The 25521-nt window shown below is 39.4% G+C and overlaps 1 protein-coding gene and 1 long non-coding RNA gene across 5 annotated transcripts in view; one reads left to right on the top strand and one right to left on the bottom strand.

Annotated features, from left to right (window-relative positions):
• robo1 (roundabout, axon guidance receptor, homolog 1 (Drosophila)) overlaps nucleotides 1-25521 on the bottom strand; it is a 321573-nt gene that overhangs the window by 207510 nt on the left and 88542 nt on the right. The window contains exon 3 of one of the 4 annotated variants that reach the window (XM_028045383.1): nucleotides 6021-6110. The exons of the other annotated variants lie outside the window; for them this stretch is intronic. Coding sequence (XP_027901184.1) covers nucleotides 6021-6110 — 90 coding nt within the window. The remainder of the gene's footprint in view (nucleotides 1-6020; nucleotides 6111-25521) is intronic. 4 annotated transcript variants of the gene reach the window in all.
• LOC114161808 (uncharacterized) lies at nucleotides 1757-2543 on the top strand. Its single transcript, XR_003599081.1, has 2 exons — nucleotides 1757-1992; nucleotides 2052-2543. It is a non-coding gene; the product is annotated as an uncharacterized LOC114161808 (long non-coding RNA).

Genomic DNA, 25521 nt, shown 5'->3' with positions numbered 1-25521 from the left:
CAAAAAAAAAACCAAACCAAAAAATAACACATGACACTGAGTGATGTCTTTGACACTTCCCAGTTTCTTACAATAAATCTTGATTTTCTTCCACTCCTTCTTTGCACATCCCTCCTTCTGATCCGGCTTTTAGCAGTCTGGACCCCGTCTATTCTGGAGCCAATCCGAGATGACAGTGCGGCAACCTTCGCTTCCCTCTCTTCCTCCCTATATCCTTATCTCCACAGCCTGACAAATAGAGCCGCTTCTCTGAAGTTGCCGTGCCTTTGTGATGTGTCACATGCGCGATGGTAGCTGTCAGAGGAGAGGGAGGATACGGGCGCTGATGTGCTCTCTGAAGTAATACTCGGCCTTTCATGTCGAGGCAGAAGAACCAAAGGGCTGTCTCTCCCCACCGCCCCCCGTGTGCCTCCCCGCCTGCCTGCCAAGAGACAGCCAGCAAAGTTTAAGTGTAAAAATGTGAGCAGGGCTTGCTAATCCGCCGCGCTTCACATGGGTCACTCTCATTTATTATGAATGGGAAGTTCTGCGCAGAGCTCTTTGATATTGGGAAACAATTATGAGCTGGCTCGGAGTCGGTGTGAAGGGGGACCAATAAAAACCCTTTTAATGTAGTGCAAACTTTAGGTCAGCGTGATAACATTCGCTGTGGGCTGTATTAGTCCCGAATGAGTGGTATTAAACAATTACAAGTTTCCGCCCCCCAAAACTTAGCCGCATGTTTTTAGTTTTAGAATGAATAGGGATGCACCGATCCACTTTTTCCACTTCTGATACAGACGCCAGAGGTTTTGTAATCGCTGAGAGCGACCCCAAACAGAAAAACTAAATTGACTTAAAACGTTTCGCAATTTCTTTCTTATTTTTTTAAACGCAGACCTAGATATGCTGAATTCCGCACCAGAAGAGCACATTTAAATACACCAACTTCTTCACAAGCTTGGACAAAACATGTAAAAACAACTTTAGCTCAGCAAGTTCAAAAAGGAGTAGAAACTGAAGCTGACCAAAACAACAGGCTGAAAACTGCAACTTCTCTTCTTTCAAATGATTCAGAAACTGCAATTATTAACTTCAAATATAATGTCAAATAAATAACAAAGCACAGTGTCGCTTTATTATATCGCTTTACTATAATAATAAATATAATAATAGATATTAATATTGGATCTCTGATAGATTAGATTAGCAAGGCCACAACAAAAAGTCGTGCAGGAGAGAAGAATCATTTTATAGATGTAAAACCTTTAACCATGAAGGACACAAACCGAATAAAATGGAGGAGCTCTAAATGATTTAACTGTCAGCTGTCAGGATTATCAGCGCATTCCAACAAGCGAGTCGTCCTCCTACAAATGGAGCCTCTGGCAGCAGAGCACATCGGCCTATCAGACGCATGTATTAAGGCGCATTAGTCTCATTTCCAATTCACTGACCGGGCCGGGTCGATTGCCTTCATTTTCTTGCATAGATGGGATTAAATGGCCAGATTAAAGGTGAACTCTTGGACAAATTTATGATTCTTAAAATGAACATGAGGGCATTAAGTCAGAAATGATGTTTTGATTCTAAAAACCTCATTCAAGGTTGTTTTTTTTAACAATAGGACTGAAGCTGTGAGTGGAAAAACAGGAACACTTCAAAAGCCAGAAATTATATCTGAGTGTTATTAAAAAATGTGTCATATGACTTAGAGAAGCTGGATCTGTTGTTGGTTAATGATAGACATATGAGAAATTAGGCTAATGACGCTGTTAGGTTGGGGTTCTTTTTCCTGTTTTATTTTGTTTTCTTTTCCTCTTCTGTCCTGGGTTTTTTCTGGGAAGCTGCGTTTCCTTTAACAGCCATCAGATGTCACCAGTGAGCGGAGCCCCTGGAGAAGTGTGGCGGCCAACCTGTAGACGCACCTGTGTCTAATTTTCGAGAGCTGCGGAGGTGCTTCATAAGGACAGCCTAGCTGACACTCCAGTGCCTGAGTGTTTGCCTTCACTGGTAGACGTTTTTCTTAGGAAGAAGCCTTCTATGATCGCTCCTTGTGTTCTCCCCGTCAGATTTCCTTGTGATCGCCCTGTGACTCCTGGATGTGGACAAGCGCTCCCCTCTGGATTTCCTTGTGTTCCTCACGACGCCATTGGTATTACCAATCGGTTGCCTTCCTCCGTGCACTTACCTCCCTGGTCCCTCCCCGTGAATCCTCTGTGCCTCGCCACCGACTGAGCCTGCCAGCGTTTCATGTTCCGGGAGCTAACTGTCGAAGCCCCGCTCGGAAGTCAGCCCACTCTGCTCTCCAGCTGCAAGGCTTACCTGCTCGCTCTCCGACGGTAACTCACTTCTCCAGCCGCCACCATTGACAATACTAACCTCCGCATTCAAGTAAGCGTCCTACGAAAGATTCTCAGAATTATTCCATTTGACCCATCCCGTGTCTCACTCCGCTTTTTCTCATATACAGTCTGACGACCAGTTTCCTCCAGTCCCAGGTTCCAGAACTATTTCCCCTGACCCCTCTTCCTTTCACCAAAATAAATATTATTGTTGTTTCATATCGCTTCTCTTGGTGTGTTCTTGCATGTGGGTAACCCGGCTATCTCCCACCATGACAGACGCAAATGCAGAAGCACACCACTTATATCTACAGTTGCAGAAAATAAAGAATATATGTGGCTCAGGCAATAAAAAAACCCCACCAGGTTTTGCTCAGTCATATTTGAATTTATCTGTATTTTTCCATCCATCCATCCATTTTCTGTTCACCCTTTGTCCCTAATGGGGTCGGGAGGGTTGCTGGTGCCCATCTCCAGCTACGTTCCAGGCGGGAGGCGGGGTACACCCCGGACAGGTCGCCAGTCTGTCGCAGGGCAACACAGAGACATACAGGACAAACAACCATTCACACACACACACACACCCCTAGGGAGAATTTAGATATACCAATTAACCTAACAGTCATGTTTTTGGACTGTGGGAGGAAGCCGGAGTACCCGGAGAGAACCCACGCATGCACAGGGAGAACATGCAAACTCCATGCAGAAAGACCCCGGCCGGGAATCGAACCCAGGACCTTCTTGCTGCAAGGCAACAGTGCTACCAACTGCGCCACTGTGCAGCCCCTATTTTTCATTTTTAAGGGTTTAAATTAAATTAGGCTTTCAATTAGCAGCTCGAATTGCTGGATCTTGTGAAATTACAGTAATGGGAGATCTTTTATTTGTTTTGTTTTTTTAACTTTTGATGCTGTCAGGCAATTATCCAAAAAGCTGGCGCTTGTACGTGCTCTGAGTTCATTTAGATTTAGATTGCCTCTTTCTGTTGGAGGCAGTGCGACGTCCCGTAAATCACCTTGGGGTGTGGGCTTCCTCATTGTGGTAAAACACCTTCCTCTTTCATTGTGATGGAAAGAGGCCAGAAACTCTCAATGAAAACACATGCTGTCCACAGCCGTCTGCAGACTCAGGTCCTTTGTGCTCACGTTAATGTATGCCAGTGATTCTTTCCAACATCCCGACTCACCCTCGTTGTCTCCAGAGACACATCTGCAGAAGTGCTAAGCCTTTCTAGAAATTAGCACTTTCAAAAACGAGAACTTCACAGACCTAAGCCAGATGCAGAATTTTTTTTACACATTCCATATTAACTAGTCACTGCTGTTACTAATGCAAAAAAAACCGGGAGATGTCTGAGGGGTGTGAAACTCATTTTCGTTTTGTGCCATATCAAAAGTCTGAATGTTCTTAAAGGGGCAGTTGTGCCAGAATGTATTGCTAAAACCCAATAACTATATATCAATAAATAGCTGTTTGTTTCAGCATTGAGAAAGTGTGTCTTCAAATGAAATATTATTGAACATCTTTTCACACTGGTCAGTCCATCCAGGATTTTGTGATTGTTTTTGTGGGTTTTAAAATCAAAACAACCGATTTCGTGGTGCTAATTTAGAAATATTTGTAAGGAATTTTTACTATATTTGTGCTACTGTATGATGTTAAACGTGACATTTTATTAATCGCCGTATTGGTCACAGACTGTAACTTGACATCAAGTATGGCTGAGGCAAAACTTAATGTTTTTGGCCAAATTTAAGAAACATTTCCAGTAAATTTAGAAAAATAAATGTCAATGTCAATTTTATTTATAAAGCACTTTAAAAATGAGCGGATCTGTTGATTTTGTGTAAATTTAAATATTTTTGAAAAACTGGAGGGACTTATTGATGTAATTTGGAGTCTAGAGGGCCACATAGAAAGCTGATTTTGGCCCCTGACCTTGAATTTGGCACATGTTTTCTAGACCTTTTAAGACTATAATGAAACACAAAAGTGCCTTGCAAAAATAAAACTATACCAGTCATACTTTTTGTCACATTACAACCACAAACTTCAATGCATTTTGAATAATTTCATATGATAGACCAACACACAGTAATACAGAATTATACAGAGGAAGGAAGATACATGGTTGTCAATGCTTTATGAATGAAAGTCTGAAAACTGTTGCCAGCTCTTGTATTCAAAAGCCTGGAACAAGACTTTGTTCTACTACTTTTCATTGCAATTACAGCTGAAAGTCTTTTGAAGTCTCTCTCTCTCTCTCTCTCTGTCTCAAGTCTTCTAAAGCCTCTAACAAGTTTTTATCCAGGATTGTTTCATCTGAGCAGAACATCTTCTTCAGCGTGTTGGCCCTGTCTGCTATAGGGGGTTGTGGCAAAATGCAAACAGAATGTCTTAGCACTTCCTTTCAACTAACACTTTCATATAAGTCACACAGATTTGTGCGGTGAGGCACTTCTAACTGTCCAGTTGACAGATTCTTCGATTTGAGCTGCAGCTCCTCCAGAGTTCCCATGAGCTTATTTCTGATCAATACTCTCCTAACCTGGTTTGTCTGGGTGGACTTCAGGTTGTGCATTCAGTTTCCATTTTGAGATTATAGATTAAATATTAGCTACTGTGGTCAAAGCTTGAGCTATTATTTTGTAATCTAACAGAGCTTCAAATGTCTCCACGGCTTTGACCTGTGTGTTGTGTTCCTTGGTCTTCATGGGGCTGTTTGTTCGCTCATGTTCTGTATCAAACACTTCAGGCCTTCACACAACAGCTGGACTTTAATCACTGTTTGTTACCTAGTGAAGGTGGTTGTTTTCAATGGGTACAATTAAAGGGAAATGAGGGACTCAAGATTATATATGCCACACTAAGTGACGGATATCATTTTCTTTTACTTTTTAATTATGTACTACTTTGTGTTTGCCTATCAATAAAAATCGATGTGGTTGTAATATGATTAAATGTGGAAATGTGCAAAGCATCAGGATATGGTCACAATGTGTGCCAGTGATTCATTTGGGTAAAATTGTTTTCAGCTTAACTGTTCACAACAGAGCTTTGGTGTCTATTAGATAAAAACATCTACTGAACCACTAAACCTTTCACAAAATGGATTCACTAGAACAAAAACGTGTAAGAAGCAGCAACAGACTCAAATGAACTTATCATAAAATGTGTTGTTCCAATTTACCATTCATTTTAACATAACATAAGAAATGGTCACCTTTTAAAGCTTCAATATCTACACTGCAACACATAGCATAACATAAAAAACTACTAAAACTTGTTTATCATATTTAAAAGCATGTAAGAGAAGTTGTCAGTGGTGAGCACACTTCTGCTAATCTGTTAAAAGTGGAGCTAATTGGTTTTTCAGCTAACTTTGAAAATGTTTAGCACACTTAGGTTTCTCTAAGTCAACTTTTCAGGATACATTTCCTTCTGGCTAAAGAAATCTGTAATCTTAAATTAGGCTGACAAACTATAAACCTCCACATATCATTTTATATAAAAGTCATGATGGTAACAAAAGGTATTCTGATGTAAGAAAACGTGACACACCTTCAGTTTATATTATCTAAGCTCAAACATTGCTCTGATTTAGTGTGCTTCTTACAAAAAGCGAAGCAACAAACTGAAACACATTTCAGGGGTTCCTGTTTTCTTTGAACATCAAGCAAAGCAGCACAGCGGTACCTGTGTAGCCCAAAGAGTTGTCGTCTTCAGTTTCGGAGGCAGGAGCCGCTGTTGCCCCTTCGCCGGCACCGTCCTGAGCGACTCCAGTCTCTGTCAACAATAACACCACAGGGACTGAAAAACTGGACACATTCTGCCCACTCTCCACACCCGCGGCCCAAACCTCCAGTCCTACGTTTCCATGGAGGCAGACGGCAAACATGCTCAGAAGTACAAGGCTCCGTTTTTGTAAAGCCAGTCTACAGTATTCAAACATACACATCTCCAGAAAGAAAAAAAAAAAACACGTCTGCAATCCTTCAACTTTTCAATCAGTTTATGCATACGAATCCTTCAGATTAAAGTGTGGATGTGGTCCTTTCTCTGCGCTCAGCGTGAGCTTGTCCTGAGTTGATCTTGTGTGGGACTCTGAGTGTTAAACAGAGTCATCTCAACCATCTCAATAGCCAGAAGTGGCTGCACCCCAAAGGAGCACATAGACAGGATGAGGCGAGGGGGGAGTGGGAGTCAGAACACACTCTCCGTGATTGACAATGCCAATCTTTACGCACGCACACACACTGTGCATGCATTCACAATGCAAATACAACGATCCGGCGTTAATTGCTAATCAGTTCCTTTTGATTCCACCTTTATCTCTGTGCGTGTGCCGCCTTCAGATTGACAGGTTGAGTGTGTCAGACAGGCGGTGTGAGGGCGGGACGGTGAGGAGGGGCTCAGGGGCGATAAAGAAAGGGCCACGAGGGTCTGGGCGTGTGCTGCTCATCGAGGACACAGGAGGCCAACTGTGCCCTTATGATGGCTCCACGTGAAATAAATCAGACTGAGCCGTGCCCGTTCTCATTGTGTGCCGCTGACAGCGGGTTAATATGGGGCTGGGCGGTTAGGGCGGGGAGATAAGAGGAATCTTAATCAGCTAGCCCCTTCGGCTTAGTGACTGGCAGTCTGTCGGAAGTATCTATTTCCTAAATGAGATCTGGCTTTGCTGCGGACAAGCAGCAGACGGCCAGACAGAATTGTTCATTGGAGAGTACTTTAGATCGCTAAAGTGTGAAGAGGAAGGTGAGTTGTCATTTTGCTGGCTCCTGCCACCATTAGAAAATTGCCAACAAGAGCGGAGCAGGTTTTCTTAAGCACAAAGACAACATAAAAACAGTAATCATAGCAAAAAGCTCCCCCCCCACACTAAAAAACCCCCATCTCCCATACTGTGATTATGTTGTCTGTGTGCCTGTAGTGTTGCAATTAAACTGACATTAAAACGGCTGCATGTCGAGCAAAACTTATTATCTACCTCTTCTCATATAATCTGTTTACCCACAGAGCAGTATCTGACTGGCATCACTGCAGGAGTCCAGAGACTGAAAATCACACGGATATGCATGCAGGTTTAAGGAATAGCTCAGGATCTTTCCTGAGAAGGTTATGAGCAGCTAATAATAGTACATTACCTTCAGCAAATCCTTCCCTTGCGACATAAATAGCTTGAATCCAAATTAGCTTGTCCCAAAGTGAAGCTAACAATTAGCAAGAGAGAGGCCAAGACAAAAGCAAACCAATCAAATCTTAAAAGAGTAAATAGGAGTTCAATCCAAACACAGTTTATACATACTGAAGTCAGTTATATATTCGAATTGGACAGAAACGACAGAGGGCTAGTTAGTCCTGCTAAAGGCTAACTGCTTAAACAAACTTGAAGCTAAAAATATTACAGCGCTTCAGGCTTATGACAATAATCAACAGTGATGAGATTGGATTCATTTTAAGATGGTTTGCTTTGGTGTCGGCACAACTCCCACTGGCAGCTAGCTTTAGCTTCAGCAACGAGCTAATCTGAATTTATACCAAATTAAGGGACTTAAAGAGTTACTTTATCTACAGCGGGTTAAATATGACCAGCTTTAGACACAACCTCCTAAGATTTGTGAACTATTCCTTTAATGAGTATGACACATGAACAATGTGAAGGTTCAGACATGAGATGGTAGCATGCATGACATCTTTAACACAGACAAGCACATCAACAATGAGATTCACCTTCTGACACCAATGGCTCAATGGGACCGTTTGTCAGTGGTTTTAGTGTTTGTAGTTTGTTTGGACAAAAACAGACAACATATTTGGCAAAATAATATTCAACAATGTGTAGCAATAAAAGGAAAAGTTTGATTTGCTTTTTGGTTAGTTGCTTTCAGCATCATTTCTATTAGATTTTTCTCATTTTTCATTTTTATCAAATTGTCCAAAAAAAAAATGTTTCGCCTGTTCATTGCCTTCCAATGCAATTCTGCTTGATTCTCATCTCCCTTCAGAGTTTGGTCTGAGATTTCTACCTTTCCCCAGATCAATGGGAGAAATCCCAGGGCAATCAACAAACAAAAGGAGAATTTATGAATGATGACGTTGATTTTCTGTACTGTTGTGGTAGAAAGGGAACTCAGCCGTTCAGTCCGTGTTGGCAACGTTTCCAAATATTGATTTAACATTAATAGCTTACATACATTACGGTCTAATGTTAGCAATCGGGTAAAATGTCAAACTTCAACAAAGTCCACTCCTCCAGCAAGCTATCGTTTGTCTATAGCCGAAGTGAAGTGTAGAACAAGGGGCTGGTCTTTACCCAGTTAGAAATTGTATGTATTTAAGGAAAACAATGGCATTTCCAACATTTATTCAAATTTTCCTTGTACTTTGTGATTTATTAAACAATTTATCAAGAGAATTTTTTTATATCTTTTTCATAAGAAATTTTGTATACTGTTTGCACAGCAGCCTCATCAGCTGTCTTCATGTGAACTCTGATTTCCCTGGGTGGTCTGCAGTCAGCGGGCCAATTAGAGACCACTTCAGAGTTCATTAACAGGTGGCGTACCCAGCTGCCCCGGGGGCGTCAGGACAACCAAGGACCACAGTGTTACCTCAATATTTCCTCTCCGGCCTCAAGAACTCACCCAACATCAGGGTCCCCTGCTGGTTAATTAGTGTGACACATGTGCAAATAACTGACTACTTATAGAGGAGATACAATAGCAGGCTTGGCCCCATTCTTTGTCCTCCTGCTCCCCAGAGTCTCCCCTCAGACTTGAGAGAGTGTCATACCCTCCAGCCCCCTCATCCTTCCAATCATGAGTCTTTCTTTTGTCACAGAAAAATTCACAGTGCGCTCTGTTTTTACAGTGTACAGCAGTTAGATCAGGTTGAAAGTGGCTTTTTGGAGAAACTGACACTGTCTAAACCGAGCAAGCAATTAACAGATTGAATCTGGTAAGATAAAACGAACAAAAACAAATAAAAACAATTATTGATTATGTAGTAATTAATGTTTAGGATATGAAAGGAGAATACGATGAGGTTTGGTTGTTTCGTTGTAATCTTGTGAAAGGCAGCGTCATCGTGACCCAGGCGGCACATAAAGAAGATGGATGAGTCTGAAATGGTGACATTGGGGATACAGACGCCAAGGCCTGTTAACAAATCCATCCGATTATTCGCTGCAGGACAAGCGTCCTTTCACACACTCTGATCAAGAGGCGAGAGACCTTGAGCATTTCCAGAGATCCAGAGAGAATTGATTTCCTGGAAAATGTGCTGATTTAACACCAGTTTTACGATCCGTTGTCAAGAGGAAAACAACTAGCAGAACTGCTTACTCTGATTAAACAATTTTAGATCTTTTATTTACTATTTTCACCTCTACACATAAACTGTAAAGCTTGCAAAGAGAATTAAATGCTTAACACTTTAGCATTGTGTTGGATGGACAAAAATGAAACACAGATTGGAGGGTCTGCTTTCTGTGTTTTCATAACTCCATTGCATTCATTTACATTTTGATTACGTTCTTTTTTTATTTATTTTTTTCCTTGCATGACTAATGGGGTTTTATTCAGTCCTCCTAATAGTACTAATACACTCAATAAGCACTTAGTACATGAAGTAGCACAAAGACAAAGCTTAAAAACCTGCTTGTGTCTGTAACCTCTACAATAAAGCCAATCTAACAACTTTAGTGCTAACAGACAGAATTTATGCGTGATATTTAGACTTTAATTTACACACACGGTCACTGCTATGTCAGTGAGGATAGAGTGTACTTGACAAACATAAATTTAAGTCAGAAATATTTATACATCCTATTAATGTCCACACAGCAACGGAAAAACACTGCACAGTAATTCACACAGTTTAGAGCAGTTCCTCATCAGGTTAGGGCCTTAAGTTCTGGAATAATTGAAAGGATGATTTAAAAATGTTTTGTTTTTATGGCTGCAGAGAGAATAACAGCAACTCAAGTGAAAAAAGAAGTCCAAATCGCTCCTATCCGCTGTTTGTGTCAGCATACATTTAATTTAATCTGCTTCTTGAAGAAACGTTTTGCACAATACTAGTAAAAACAATGGGATGACATCGCTTGCTTCTACGTTTTTCCAAAACGTCTCTATCCCATTTGCTGCTGTGTAGCGCCATTTTTTTTTTTTACTTCATTCTCATAAGTAGTTGTGGGTAGGAACAAAACAAAAAAAAAGACCTGATAAAAAAGAATCAAGTTACAGATATAAAAGTATATAAATGTAATAAAATACATCTTACAAATTATATACAGTGAATCACATGATTGTCAGCAAAACGTTAGGCAGAGAATATAGATGCAGATACATCTAAATAAATAAATGTACATAATTATTTAAATGTAAATATTCAAACATAGCAGATTCAACATAAAGTGTCGTCTTACCTACACTACCCCATGTATCACCTGAAGCTCAACTGGTTGCCACATTAAATCACACAGAAAACATTACTGCAGGTCAATCCAAAATATCGACAGTATCGGTACTAAGTTGATATCAGAATCGAATCGATATTAGTGTGGTAAGATCAATAACTTGGCTTCAGATTAAACCTTGATGATTTTTTTGTATTCAACTCTCAACTACCACAAAAAAGATTTTTTTGTTTTGATTTGCTCTCAATTTATATTTTTCTAAAAACTTAAAAAGAAAAATGGAAACAAATCATGCTAACAGGTTATTAAAGTATTTTGTACAGACCTATAAACTTTCTCAAAATATTATTTTAGATGTGAACAAAATAATCCAAAGGAAAAACTACCAGGAATTCTAAAAGTCAGAAGTTTGATGATATATCAAACTTAATAAAAAGTAATGGTATCAGCGACTGGATCTATTCCAAAATCGGCTTTCTTGGACACCTTTACATTGCAAACCATTTTGTTTTTAGAAGTGTCCATAAGCTTTGCAGAGGAAAGCTCTTCAGTCCATTGCAGCTGTCATGTTTTCATTGGCTGGTTAAAATTTTAGCCTTGTCTGACAAAGCGCCGTATTTAGACAGTCAGTTCTCCAGTGTGAACTGAAATACAAAGTGTTACCAACAGATGATATTTTTCACATAATCCTCCGATGTCCTTTTCCAGTCAAAGTTTCACAACTCCAGCTGGAGGGATCATCAGTGAAATAATAAACAGTTCTTCAGTTTGATCAGACTCGCCAGTTTGTGAGTGAATGCATGCGCACAGATTCTGGTGTTGACAGCTACATTGCACTTTTGTGTGTTTAATCTCTTCCCAAACATTATCTCGTTGGTTACAAAACCCACAGTAAATACAGGTACGTCATTCCTCTGGGGGTTGGAATGTGATTCATTTTTGAATGGTTGATTGGTTTTTGTGGTTAAATAAAAGTGCAAATGTTGAGGGGGGGTGGTGGGGTGATGGGTGGATGAGGGAAAAAAAGTGTCAATTTGCATGCTGATAGATCTGCTTGGAGGGAGATCAGCAGCCAACCACAAAAAGAAAAACAGTGAGACAGCTTCAGGACAAATTGTGCTGATTGGCTGTGAGGGCGCTAAATATTGCATGGTTGCTAGAGTGAACTTCTGTGCAGTCTGTCACTGCCGTGTAAGCAGCTCGCGCCGTGACTGCCGCAGCTGCTTCCAGTGCAGTTTTATCCCCACTGAGCGCTGTGAAGTGGGAGAACGTCTGAGAAGTTTCCAATAATGTGATGTTTCTGCAGCTTTTCATCATGTAACGTGTTTTAATATTCACTCAGAACTTAAACACTCTCATGTTTGTTTCAAAACAGCCATCTTGACCAAGTTCAAAGCCTACAAAGTGTCGGTACTGATCGGCAAGCTCGAGAAGCAAACTGAAAAGTAAAGAGACGATAAAAACGATAATTATACTTAAAAAATAACAATCACAATATTAAAAAATGCCTGTAGGATAGTTTTGCCTTATTTTAAAGGCAAAATCAATTTGTCTTATTTCAAATTGGTCTAGACCAAATGTTTTTTTCGCAGCGATGAAGGTATAGTAGATTATAGGTTCATATTGTTTTTATGTGTTAAAAAATAAAAAATTTTCTAAATAAACTTATTGTTTAAGTAAGTTTTAAAAAAGTAAAGCAAAGAAAGAAAATAAGTTATGGATTTTCCTGAAATGTCACTTCAAGATTTCTGAAACTAGGTTGTATTAAAAGGTTATAAGCAAGTTCTGTTAGCAGTTAGCTTACTTATTTATTGTGTCAAGGTTTGCTCCTGTATCTGATGATCAGAGTCGTGACTCAGATCCAGATTGTCTAAGTCCTCAGCCCTGCAGCTGTCAGACTTCTGACCTTCCATGACTTCCTCTTGCTCTGAAATCTGCTTCTTCCAAATGTTTCACACAAGAGTCATGATATTCATGCTGGCTGTTTGAGTCAGTGATGGCTGTTGGCACTTGAATTGTTTTTAAATAATCAAGAGGAAACAGAATATTCTATAAGGGATCTGTCTGCAAAATGGTAGGAAAAAAGTAGAAAGCAAGTTATAGCAATGTTACAGAATAATAATGCCAAGTTAAAGGTAACCTATTCATTCTATTTTACTTTCTCCATTAGGCATGTGCACTAAACGAAAACACTCAGTGAAAATCAGAGACCACAAAGTCTATGGAGGCGTTTTGGACAAAAATTTTAACTGTTTTTAAAGGTGAGTTTTTAAGCAGAAGCATGAAGTTCAAATTCAAGTGAAGATGCACATATAAAGAGGCTGTTGACTAGGATAAGAGCCTGAGCCATTTGATGTGTTTCTAATCAGTAAAGGAACCACATCTACCTCTGGTATCAATAAGGTGCCTAAAAATTAAGTCTATGGAAACAGAGATGAAAGAAGAAATGTGTAAAAGAAAAGTGCAAATTTTAAGTTGAGACATGTCTGTGATTAGTTGTCTGCAAATGAGCAAGAGAGAGTGATACTTTCAGCAACTGCCGATAAGGCTGAACCTGAAGAAAACAAAGTTGCTCCTTTGTTTTAACGTTTTAAGCTTCCAATGTGTCACTGTCAAGATGCACGTTCTCTTGAAAATACACACTGAGTGTTTTTTTGTGATGCTTGCCATGCTAACCTTTTAAATTGTTAAAATGGATAATGACCCTGTAATCATTTTTGCCTTACTTTATATTAGTTGAACTCTGTTTTAATATGTGCTCTCATGAAGCACAGCGTTGCTTTGGCTCTTTCCATAAATAGTTTATGACTCCTCACAAAAAAAGAGAAGGAGATTCTTAAAGAGACAGAGGTCCAATTTTACCATCAAATTTTCAAAAAATGGATGATAAGATTTAACGTCATCAATTGACACAAATTTTTAGCTTTTTATATATACAGCATTTATGTAACAACTGAAGGTGACACAGTTGCTTGATTGTGTTAAGAAATGTCACTATGTGCCTGGAAAATACATAATAGCGCTCCTTTAATGGCTCTTTATAAATCCCTGTTTGCCACTGGCCTTAGATAACGTGAATGCCTCGCGGCTGTTTGTAGAATTATTTTATGTCAAGGTAATTGATGGGACTTTTTAATTAAAGATCAAAACGGAGTAAAAGATCAAGCTTTGATGTTATGACAGACCTTTCAGCTCCGACTACGCACGCCTATTAATCTGTTCCTAGCTGTGTTATGGTGAAAACAAGGTGAGAGAACAGAATGATGCATCATGCTCAGGAATAATGTTTCCTGAATACCCCCTGCTACTGACATGCAATTACCTCTCCTTAGCTATTGAAGAGCATTGCTTGGCACTTTTTCTTCATCATCTACCTTGTAATATTGCCTATCTCACACAGAAGCTTAAGCAGTATCTTCAAAGTGAGGATTATTTTAAATTTGCCCGTGATTGCTGCTGTTACAGTTCAGTCGCCATCTGATCTGAAGCTCGGCAAACTGAACAAACAGCAAGCGCTATCTGTTGTCAGCAGCCTCACGTTCCCACCTGTATGGGTAAACACTCGTTCCATCACGGATCGGTGCTCATCAGAGAGAAACGGGTATGCTAATTTGCTAAACCATTCACAGCCCAATGACAGAACGCAGATAAACCGACTTACGCTCCCCAGTGGGCCGAGTTCTGATTAGAAGACATGAAAATAGAGCTCCGGAACGCGAAGACGAGCGGTAAGAGCACTGCAGGCATGCAGCCAGCGTCTCTGCAGACTCTAAAATCAGATAACGCACAAGCATGTTTGGTAGCAGAGTCGGGATTCTGGTTGCTGTCGTCTAGAGATATGCAAAAGAGTCGGTGAGACCACAATGACTAACACGAAAGGTCTCACTCGTTTTGTAGTAACTTGTTGCAGATGTGGGAGTCAGTCGTAGTGTGGAAGGGGTTTGATTTTGGTCTATGTCTCATTGGACTGTAACTCTCAGGCAGTTTTCAAACATCTCCACCGCTCTTTGGTTGATAAATCCAAGGGATCACAGTTTCAAACATCACATAGGTCATTGGAAAGGAATTTAGGAGAAGTAGTTTTTAAGCCATGCGAGATTAGACCCATTCATAGTCTTGATGGAGAGCAGTTGGCATTGACAGGAAAGTTGTGCTGTGTAAAAAGACAGACAAACGATCTGTTAAAATGTCAAGAAAGGAAATTCATTAGGTTGTCAAAAGCAAAATGGTCTCGCGGGAGGAAAATGCAGACATTTCACCTGAGGCAGGTGTTCAAGTCAAAATGCTTAAAGATGAAGTCTGGATTAAGATTCACTATGTCATAACAGATTGTCCGCTGTGCCTGACAGGTTAAGCCATTCATTTTACCTGTGGAATTCAAATCGGTGTTCAGGAGTTTTGATGTAAATGGAAAAACAAAAACAAAACAAAAAACGCACATCTTCCCGCAAAAGGAGGTAGTTAATTTATGTTGCACAACATAAAATTATGTCCTCAAAAACACCTACAATATTCTTTTTTTCTGTGATTCATCAAACCATTACCTCATTAAATCAAAGCTTGTTTCCACCTGAGAACTCGCCCCATGGCGATTAGATGACGACATAATTACAGGCTGTAAGGCGTTCAGTGTTTTATTACACATTTGCAAATAAATACCTAGAGAACTTTTACAATTAAGGATCAAGCACGTACATATGCAGTGACGGTAAGAACTTTATGTGCACTTGTCGTGAACATAAACGCTGATTTTTCTTTTAAAATAAATTTAAAACATTTTCTTTACCCAGAAAAAAAAGATAAAATAACCAAAATTTAAAAAAAAAAGAATTAGGTGGATGTTTAAATACTCCTCCCATCAGAACTGGATAAAGATTGTCCGCAAAATTTCATTTGGATTGAGGTCAGGGCTCTGGGGTGGCCATTCAGGAAGCACAGTGTAATTCTTCCAAAACCAGGTCTGATATGTTTTTTTGGGAAGACCCAGTTGCTTCTGACAGTCAGAGATCTGATCCAAGTCGTTACGCTCATGCCAAGGAAAATCGGTCTCAATGTTTAAGAACAACACACCAACCTCAAAGGTTCATAAATTGGAAGATCCTAGAAATGCCGGTGGATGCCTCCAGAGTGAGAGTGAAGTTTATTATTATTATGAACTTAGAGAAGGCAGACAGAGAAAGCAGCACTGTTCAAAAAATAAACAACTTTAAGCCTGAGTATAATGTGCAGCTGCTAAATGGCTGAAAGCTGGACACAGCTGGGTGTTCACACATAACTAGACACAAATCAATCTCTGAATGGAGAAAAGAAGACTGGAATGGTCCCAAACCCAGCCCTGTTGACAAGTTGTGAACTATGCTAAAAACCGGGTCGGAGCCCGAAATCAATCCCTTACAAATTATTTCATGATTAATGATAAGTTAACTGGTCAAACATCTGACTGGCTTTATGATGGCTGCACACACACCAAACAAAAGATCTGAAGGTGAACTGCTTTTTATTATTGACTGTCAGGACTAAATTATTTGCATATTGTTACATACAGCTATCAGTTACTGATTAATCAATTTACTTACATTTTTATGCTAGGCTGTCTTGCTTGCAAGGTATATCTTCTTAATTACCATAACTTTATTTGGTAATATGCAGCAGATTCATTTATTTTTGGTTTACCAGTTACCTTGGAGCTGCTTCACCAAAAAAAATAAAGTCAGACCTATGAGAGTTACTTAGTGTGCAATCACTCCAGCACTGTTAGTCCGCTTTAATCCAACTTTAGTCAGTTTGGTGAGGTGTGAATGTGCAATGAAACTCTGACATGGACCAAAAAAGCAAACTCTGGTCCGCCTAAAAACCAAGGTCTTAGTTCAGTTGAAGTGAATGCTGATGGGGTTCGATTGCAAATGTGAATATCAAGTGGACCGGAGACGGTTCCAAAAGCAGGAAGTGGATAATAATTCAGGGAATTCTGCATGGTTACAACTCAAAGAAATTGCCTTTTTACCAAAGACTGAAGGGAAATCCTACAATCACTAAAATCTGACACTATTACCTTTTTTTACATTTTGTGAAGAAAGAAGTTGAACTCAGTGTCTTCTTTAAAACTTTTCATGTTGTTTTTTTCCAATGTCTCTTGGTGCACCTCCTCCACAGGAGAGAGGGAGAACAGGTTGTTCAAAGGGTTTGGTTCATTTGACAGTATTGCAGTGTGAAAGCGAACTGCACCAACTGAAAATGTAATAAGTTTAGTCCCCAACCAAACTAGGTCTACGGGACTATCAGGTTGGAAAACACCTTCAATTAGGTCTCTCCATGTATTCTGACTGGAATAATATTCTTTAAAATCTTCATTAGTTTCTCTTACTGCTGGTTGTCCCTGGCAACGCTACTGATGGCAACATAAAATTGTGTCACTGAACATTGCTGGGTATATATTTATATATGAGCTTGAATTATTTAGAGTGTATGTGGAGTGCAATAAAAAAAACACAATTAATTCAAATTTGTGCACCTAAAATGTATTCATGTATTATTCCACCCTGGAAAAAGATCAGTTCAAATGAATGATTAACATCCCAAAATAAGCTACTCATGAATACGATGTGTGCATTTGAATTTCTGACCAGTTCTGCGTCTACTCTACCCCCTAGTTATTACATTTCTCACTCTTATTAGAATTATTATTCATTCATGTCAAAGAAACCAAAGCAGTTTGCATGGATATTGCATCAACAAAACCTTCTTGGAAAGAAAATGTGCAATTTTCTTCTAGATGTCAATCCACAGCAATTGAATTAAACGGAAAAAGATGAACTTTTGTATCTGCTTCTTAGCTACAAGAAGCAAAGCTCCTTATAGTATTAGAATTTTTTTATTGCTTCATCATACAAAAAGCAGTATTATGCATTCAGTGTTAAATAAACCCCGGAGAGGAAAGCATCAGGCCCGGCTTTTGATGACTTTGCTGGCTAGAAAGAAGTGGTGTCACATGACACATGGGAATGCCAAGACACCGGAGGGCCAGGCGCTGTGAGGAGAAGGTCGTAAATTCACAAAGGCGAGAAATGCAGTGAGGGACGAGGTGCAACTCTCCACACCTTCTGTCTAGGCGTCGCACAGCTTTCCGTTCCATCAAGTCTGCACCGCGTTAAATTCAGCTAAATCTGTGTGGATCTTTTGGGTTATTTTTAAATTTACAACGGGCAGAAAAACAGAAAAAATGTAAGCGCATCTTAATTCCAAAATGTTGGGATTTTTTAAAATTTAATTACTATGGCCACAAATACATAAATTATGAAAAAAAAAAAAACATAGTCAAGAGGGCTCATAGGGCGGTGGAGTGGGAACACTTCTCAAAGTCTAAGTTAGTGGTATTATGTCCAACAGTGCCTTCATGTGGTCTGCAGCAATTTCTAAACTCTTTTGCTATTTCCAACTCACAGTAATGCTACACAAATCTGAGTTTAAAAATATATAAATATGAAAAAATATTTGGAATCAGACTGTTCAATTGAAGCTACAGCTCTGAATAACCCAATGACTGTAAGGTAGTTATTCCTTGTTATGCTGAATTTTAATATTTTAAAGTTCAGCAACAGTTACAGTGCAATGTTACAAACTATTCACACAGTTTGTAACATAGAAAACACAAACTTCAACATCTTTTACCGGGATTTCTGTTTGCTAAATTGCTTTCTGTACAAAGTAACTCATGACTCTAAAGTCAAAGATAAGACATACCTGGTTGTCACATTGCTTTTTTTTATTATCTGAAAAATGCAACATGTATTTGTATTCAGCCTCCTTAGCGCTGATTGCCCTAAATAAAAACAAGTGCAACAAACTGGCTTGAGAGAGTAAACAGAGTGAGAGTGTCTATAACTTAGTCACTTTAATGGGTACGTTTTATGTATTTTCCAGGCACAGAGTCATTTTTATACCACAAGTTATAAAGTAACTATACCAAGTAACTATATTACCTTTAGTTATAAAAATTCTCTAAATATTATCACTGTCCTAACATACTGGTTTGAAAAACGATGATTTGAAACATCGCTAAACAGATATTTAATAACTTGAAATTGGGCCTCTGTCTCTTTAAGAAGCTATTCCTTCAGCACATCATCACAACAATGCACCTCATTATGCCATTTACAAATGCTCTTAGGAGCATTGGACTGAAGTAGTTTGTATGATGAGCTACATTTTTGTATGTTTTCAATGTGGGAATAACAATATATAGTGATATAAAGGAAAAACAGTCAATTTTACATCTTAACCCCCCTTTTAACTAAAATCAATCGTGAAGACCAAGAAGCACGCCCGACATGTCAGGGAGGAGGCTGAGGAGAAAAAGCTGGCCAACATACAATGCTTCTCAGATCAAATGGACTTTGGAAGATTGTGCTGTTTTTCTACTGTGTACCACATACTCCTGCGGCTCCTGCAGCTGTCTTTACTTTATATCACATCACTCTGTCACACTTGTCCGGCAATCCTATACAGTCTAGACCTTCCAACTAATCGGGAGGCGCAAAGAACATGCTTATATCACAGAACAAAACCAAGTCGGTCCATCATGATCACGTTCCTTATTGTCATGGTTATGTGTTACTTTGTGTTTGTCACGTAAAATCCCAATAAAACCCAACAGGGGCTGGTGTTGCAGTGTTGATAAATGTGAAAACAGTCCAGGCTAGTAATACTTTTGTATAAAAACTTAAATGTTTGTGAATGCTCTCCCAGCTGTAAAGGGATGCTGAATTACAGACCCTTTCCATGGATGTCTAACAACTGATGCAGCTGGATTGTTTTCACACTAAGGTCTTACTGCCTCTACTGCATCAATCCAGACAGCAGAGCACAACAGAAATAGACACTGAGGTAATTTTTTTGTTTTTAAATCTTCCTTTGGTTTCAGGCTGGATGAAAAGCATTAAAAACATTTGTACAATGTTTGCTTCATGCAATAAAATCTAGTTATTGAACAATTAAGCAAGCAAAGCAAGAATATTGCTGATGCATACTGACCTTGCTCATACATCTCCACCTTTTTAAGTGCTATGAACCCTCAGGTCAGCAAAATTATGGAAATATGGCAACAGAAATGACAAAGTGACTTCAGCATCAAGTTATTCTGCTCACCAGAGGTGTGAGGTCTTGCCTATAATTACCACCTCATCAGTGGAGTGAGAGGAAAGCAGACCCAGGCAGATGTTTGTCTGGGATGGTAAGGCTAGCTTTTAGCTGTGGTTGGATGGTGAGGATTTGCTGCTTCAGCTCGGCAGACTGTCTGTCTGAGGATGAGTTTGGATTTTCCCTGCTTTGGCTTTCCAGAAGAATGTCAGAAAGTATCTTCAGACATCTGCCTTGCATTTTAATGCTGCTGGTAGATACTCTGCTTTTGGTAAATAAAAAATGCCTTGTGTTCCTTTCTGAGAAACCGATACTTCAGTACAATTTGATCATCAGCGCTAAGTCAAAATTGTCCACCTGAGATATAACATGCACCACACCTATATGAGCCAAAAACTACAGAACTAGGTTCTACACGAAGTGGGTTAAGTACCCAGTGATACTTAACCAGTGTCAGTGTTACTTAATCTCATGCTATGCTGTGCAGACATTCTGTCTGCAATGATGAAGATTTACTAACTTCCACACGCTGAACACTTCAAGTTGGTATAAATGATGGTAGTCCAACCTATTTTCTGATTAATTTGCTTTATAATCTGCTCTCTTCAGGGCTTTTAGAGTTTGTGAATAAAAAATGAACTTCCATCTCCAGATTTTCATGCGCTCAATTATTTAAAAAAAATATATGAAATTGTAAAGTTATGCAGTAATGCCTTGTTGTACCTTGCACAAGGCTGTAAATTTTATGCTTTTAATCCCAAAACATATGAACAAAACAAAACAAGTGCATCAAAAGTGACCCAAATGTTTAATAGATGTCACAGAACCTCATGTTTCACAAACTGCACTTTATTCCTTAATGCTTACATTGGTTTGCTGGCATACATGCCAACCCGAGAAGAAGAGCGACAACAGATTGAGACGACAAAAGCCATGTACAGCAACTTCTGGTACCACTTCATAATAAGACTCCCTTTATAAATGGCTAATAAATAGTTTGTAGATGTGTTGTCAATTAACTTAGAAACACTTGAGTGTCTTTCAGGCATTAATTTGGAGTGAGAAAGGGACAAAGTTGAGTAGTTTCTTTGCAAATAGTGAGCCAAATCTGTTTTCCTATACATCTCAGTCAAAGTTGTTAAATTAAACATTTCAGACTAAGTCACTTCCTTCTGCAAAGCTTCACAACATTATAATACTGCTCCCTTTGACGGTTGTGAATATTTATGTTGGAATAATAGAGTGCAATACTATAAGCTAAAGAATTTTGGTTACAAATGCTCAATTGTGATTACAGGATAGTAACTTAATCTGAAATGTTTGATTTAGAAACTCTACGTGAAATATACATGTAAACGATTTTGGCTCCCTATTCTGGCAAGAAACTGATTAGTTTTATCTCTTTCTTGCCCATATTAAATGAATAATGTATCCAACTTTGTGTGCAGGAACAGTCACAGCAAAACAAACCAACCTATCTTAGCACATTAGTAGATCTAGTAATTTGTGAAACATAAAAAACATGACTTAATATCACCTGTTTTTCTGTTTGCAGTGATTAATTAAGGAACCCTGATTTTAAAGTAGTCAGGGGGGAATGAATTTTCAATTAATACGGAAACTGGAGCACTCCAATTACTTCTCCACCTCTTCCCCTTACATGACTGGCTGGCTGACCTTCCCGGGTCTCTTATCCCTGACCTTGTGTGACAAGCGATAATTGAGATTTGCAACTAATTAAAAAGATAATCACACCTCCAAGAGGCTTGAAAAGAGAAACTGCCAAAGGTTGAGACACACAAGCAAAAATAAAATATCAGTCTATCTCTGCTCGATTCCATTTTTAACCACTGGGTGAATGCGAATAATAACAGTGTACCTTTTTTTCCTTTTCTTTTTAGGAAGAAAGATTTAGACCTCATACTCATGGGGCCTATTTAAAATATCCTGCATTCCTTACACACAGTGAGGCATCTGTAATAATTGTTCTACATGCTTGTGAGCTTCTCTTGGTTTGGCCTGGGTTTCTGATGACTGACTGTCTGTGGTTAAGGATGTCTGGCCTCTGACCCAAACCGCATGATGCTCATTAGTAATCATTCCTTCCCTTAAACCACATCAGACTTTTGTGTCACTGTTGGCATCTGATGGTCGTAAGACTTCATATTCAGAAGAAATAAATTGCCCAAGTTATTAATAACTGTGTGCTGCACAAAAATAGAAAACATAAAAGTTGAGTTATTGTTTTAAAGGCTAAGCACACAAACTACATGTTGCAAGACATTCACATAAACATGGAGATGACTGTGAGACCTAGCCACTAGTGTGTTGATAAGAAGGTATAGACAGTAGATGAATGTATATTTTGCACAGAAAAACCTTTTTATACACTGTTAACATGTAAAACTTCTGCATATGAGAGGCAGCGGGTCATTTTCATGTGAAATCCCCTGAGCAAACCAGCTGTAAGTCTTATAATCCACCTCATCCATCACTGTAACAAGGCTAGCTCAGGACAAACAAAACCTCCTGTGGGGCTATGGTTGTAGTCAAATACTTGGTTTTGCACATAAAAATTCAGCCTTATATTTTTTTAATGCACCAATACTATAATTTTTAATGTATGAATGACGAATTGTGACGTAATTTTGAGTGCGGTAAACATCTGTTGGGAAAATCACTGCTAGCCCACTCCTGAGCCGACTACTTCAGTGAAAAGATCTTGTAAAAAGTGAGGCGGGCGACGTGGGCAGGAAGGAAAAAGCTTTAAGAGAAAAGGCAGAAAATGGAAACTCATAATTGATTACATATCCACATTCATACATTTCTATGAAAACAAAGTCTGTTTGTGCTTAAAGCTGCAGCAGGTAAAGTTTAAAAAGTATTTTTCGGGGGCGTGCCGTGGTGGCGTAGTGGTTAGCGCGACCCATATTTGGAGGCCTTCAGTCCTCGACGCGGGTTCGACTCCCGGACCCGACGATATTTGCTGCATGTCTTCCCCCCTCTCCTTCCCTGTTTCCTGTCAGCCTACTGTCATATAAGGGACACTAGAGCCCACAAAAGACCCCCTGGAGGGGTACAAAAAAAAAAAAAAGGATTTTTCTATATTTTCATTAAAACTGTGTGCTTACAGTGTAATATGAAACATCATTTGTAACAACATCAGGTTCCTCTGCCTCCTCCTTGTGGTCCTGATGCCATCTGCAGAAACGCACCACTCCCAATCAGAAACAACCAATCAAAGCTAGGAGGAGGGTCTTAGCGCTGTCAATCACACTTGTGTGCATGTCACTCAATGTGCTAATGGAACAGAAACAGTTTACTGTAACTGGAAGACTTTATCTGCCATTATCGGTGGCCATGCCAACTAGACTTAGCATCCAAGGCACGGCCTGTTGTGGTGAACCGACTGCAGCGTAACAGAGAGCAAAGGGGAGGGTGTGAGCAGCAAATACACAAATCTTATTGACAGCAATAAGACCTGGTAAATTTATCTCTGTACATGAGTAATTGACAGCGTTAAGACCCTCCTCCTGGTTGTTTCTGAAGTGTGAAAAACGAAGCTTTCTTCATGCTGAAAACAACTACATATATATGATCTGAATAGGACTTGAACATTAACCCTCAGACCTGAAAACTAATCAGATTTTTATTCTAATACACTGTAGGGTAAAAAACAACAACAACCTTTTCCAATTCAATATGAGAGCCTGGTCATATTTCAGCACAGCAGACATTTTCAATATCTCAAAAGAAACAGTGTTCTGCTCCAACTTTAAAACTACAAAAGACTAATAAGTCTGATTGAGGCTAAGGAGCAGAGCAGCTTTTATATTAATAACTACAGAACATGAAAGTGGTTTATGTATCTGCCTATTGAATCCTCAGGTCAGTTTGGAATATACTGACCTGGATATATGGATGTGGGAACAAAGCCTGAGTCGTAAATTAAGCAAAACAATATACAGTATCTGACACAATGAGAGATTTGTATTTATGGGTTGAGTACAATCCACAGTGCCACGTTTACTTGATTGGATTTACGTCTGGATTTGACTGGGCCATCCTTACACATGAATATACTGATTTATTTTAAGCCTTTCTAATATCGTTCAGCTATATTCATGTTAATTTTCAGTTATATACACAGGTGAATTTTATTCACCCATTAGATTATTTTTCAAGGCATTTAATGGCAGTGGATTTCATTTAGGGGTGAAAGGGTAAAGGGGGAAAAAGCAAATGTAGCTTTCAATCTTCTCCATTTTTATTTGTGAAAATAGTCCATTATGTTCACAGTCCTATGCAATATCTCTCAGTCCATTATATTAAATTCCCATTAAATCCATTGATCTTTTGGGTTGTAACGTTAAGAATAGATGATGTTACTCCTGAAACTGAGACTTTTGCTGTATGTTACAAACTTTGTTTCAAAATATTTCTCTTCATAAATTACTTAATGGCTTTACATTAAAAAACTGTTGTATGAATGGCCTAGACCACTCAGGTCTTCTGGTTCTGGTTCTGCTCTGTATCCCCAGAACCAGAACCAAACATGAAGAAGCAGTTTTCAGCTTCTACACTCCTCCAATCTGAACAAACTTCCAGAAAATGTCAAAACAGCTGAAACACAGACTGCCTTTACAACATGACTAAAGACCCACCTGTTTAGAGTTACCTTTAATTAGTAGTAAGTAAAACATTGATCAACATATTTGATGTATATTTGCATGACAATTTTGATGATGGCATTTGACCAAACATACTTTTATTCATAACTGTTGACCGAATGATGCCTTTGTGATGTAAAGAAGCTGCCTTGCTGTTGAAATGTATTATAAAAATAAACTTGACTTGACTTGTTTTAATATCCGTGGCTAAACATAGCACCGCAGTTCTGATGACATTGCCTCCCTAAAACTAAGAGTCAGATCACTTTTCATGTCACCCTGAGAGCCACTTGTGTCTCCTTGGAAAGGAATATGGCTTACCCCCAGTTTCCTCCAGTGCCTTTTCCACCCCATCCCAGTCATTTAATCTTGGAACAGTATCAAGATAGTGATCTCCTGTTAACCTCCAAAAGGGGACAGACACAAAGGGACACCCTCCCACCCCTTCACTTCATCACTCAGCTCCAAGCAGTAACGGCATGCCAAACAATCCCATTAGCTGGGAGCCAAAAGCCTGAAGCCAGCAACAATATCCTGAAGCGACCGCAGCTTGCTGCTCTCTCCTCCCATCATGTATGCACTCATGTGTCAGCATACGTAATGAACCGAGAGCAACACTGGGCTCTTACGCCAAGGAAATTGGCTGCCCCATCTCTCTAAGTAGCTATTTGCAACCCAGCTCTAAACAATTGATGACTGCAAGTGAGACCCAGGAAGATTTTCATACGGGCATATTAGTGATGCTGCGGGGAAGAGGCGTACCAAGGAAAGGGATGATAAAGCGTAAAATGCAGCCCTCGTCATGTGCAGAAGTAGAGATGCGCATTAGCAGTCACACGGGTATTGATACCTCTTAAAAATGGCAAAACATCCAAGGCTGTTGGCCACATATAAATGATTTACCTCACTCTCATATCCAGGTGCCTGTCACAGAGAAATGAGCCGAGGCTTTCCCAGCAACCGGAATAAT

The sequence above is a fragment of the Xiphophorus couchianus genome, chromosome 18, assembly GCF_001444195.1.
Source record: "Xiphophorus couchianus chromosome 18, X_couchianus-1.0, whole genome shotgun sequence".
NCBI classification, from domain to species: domain Eukaryota; kingdom Metazoa; phylum Chordata; class Actinopteri; order Cyprinodontiformes; family Poeciliidae; genus Xiphophorus; species Xiphophorus couchianus.
This window is presented reverse-complemented; position numbering and strand designations above follow the sequence as displayed.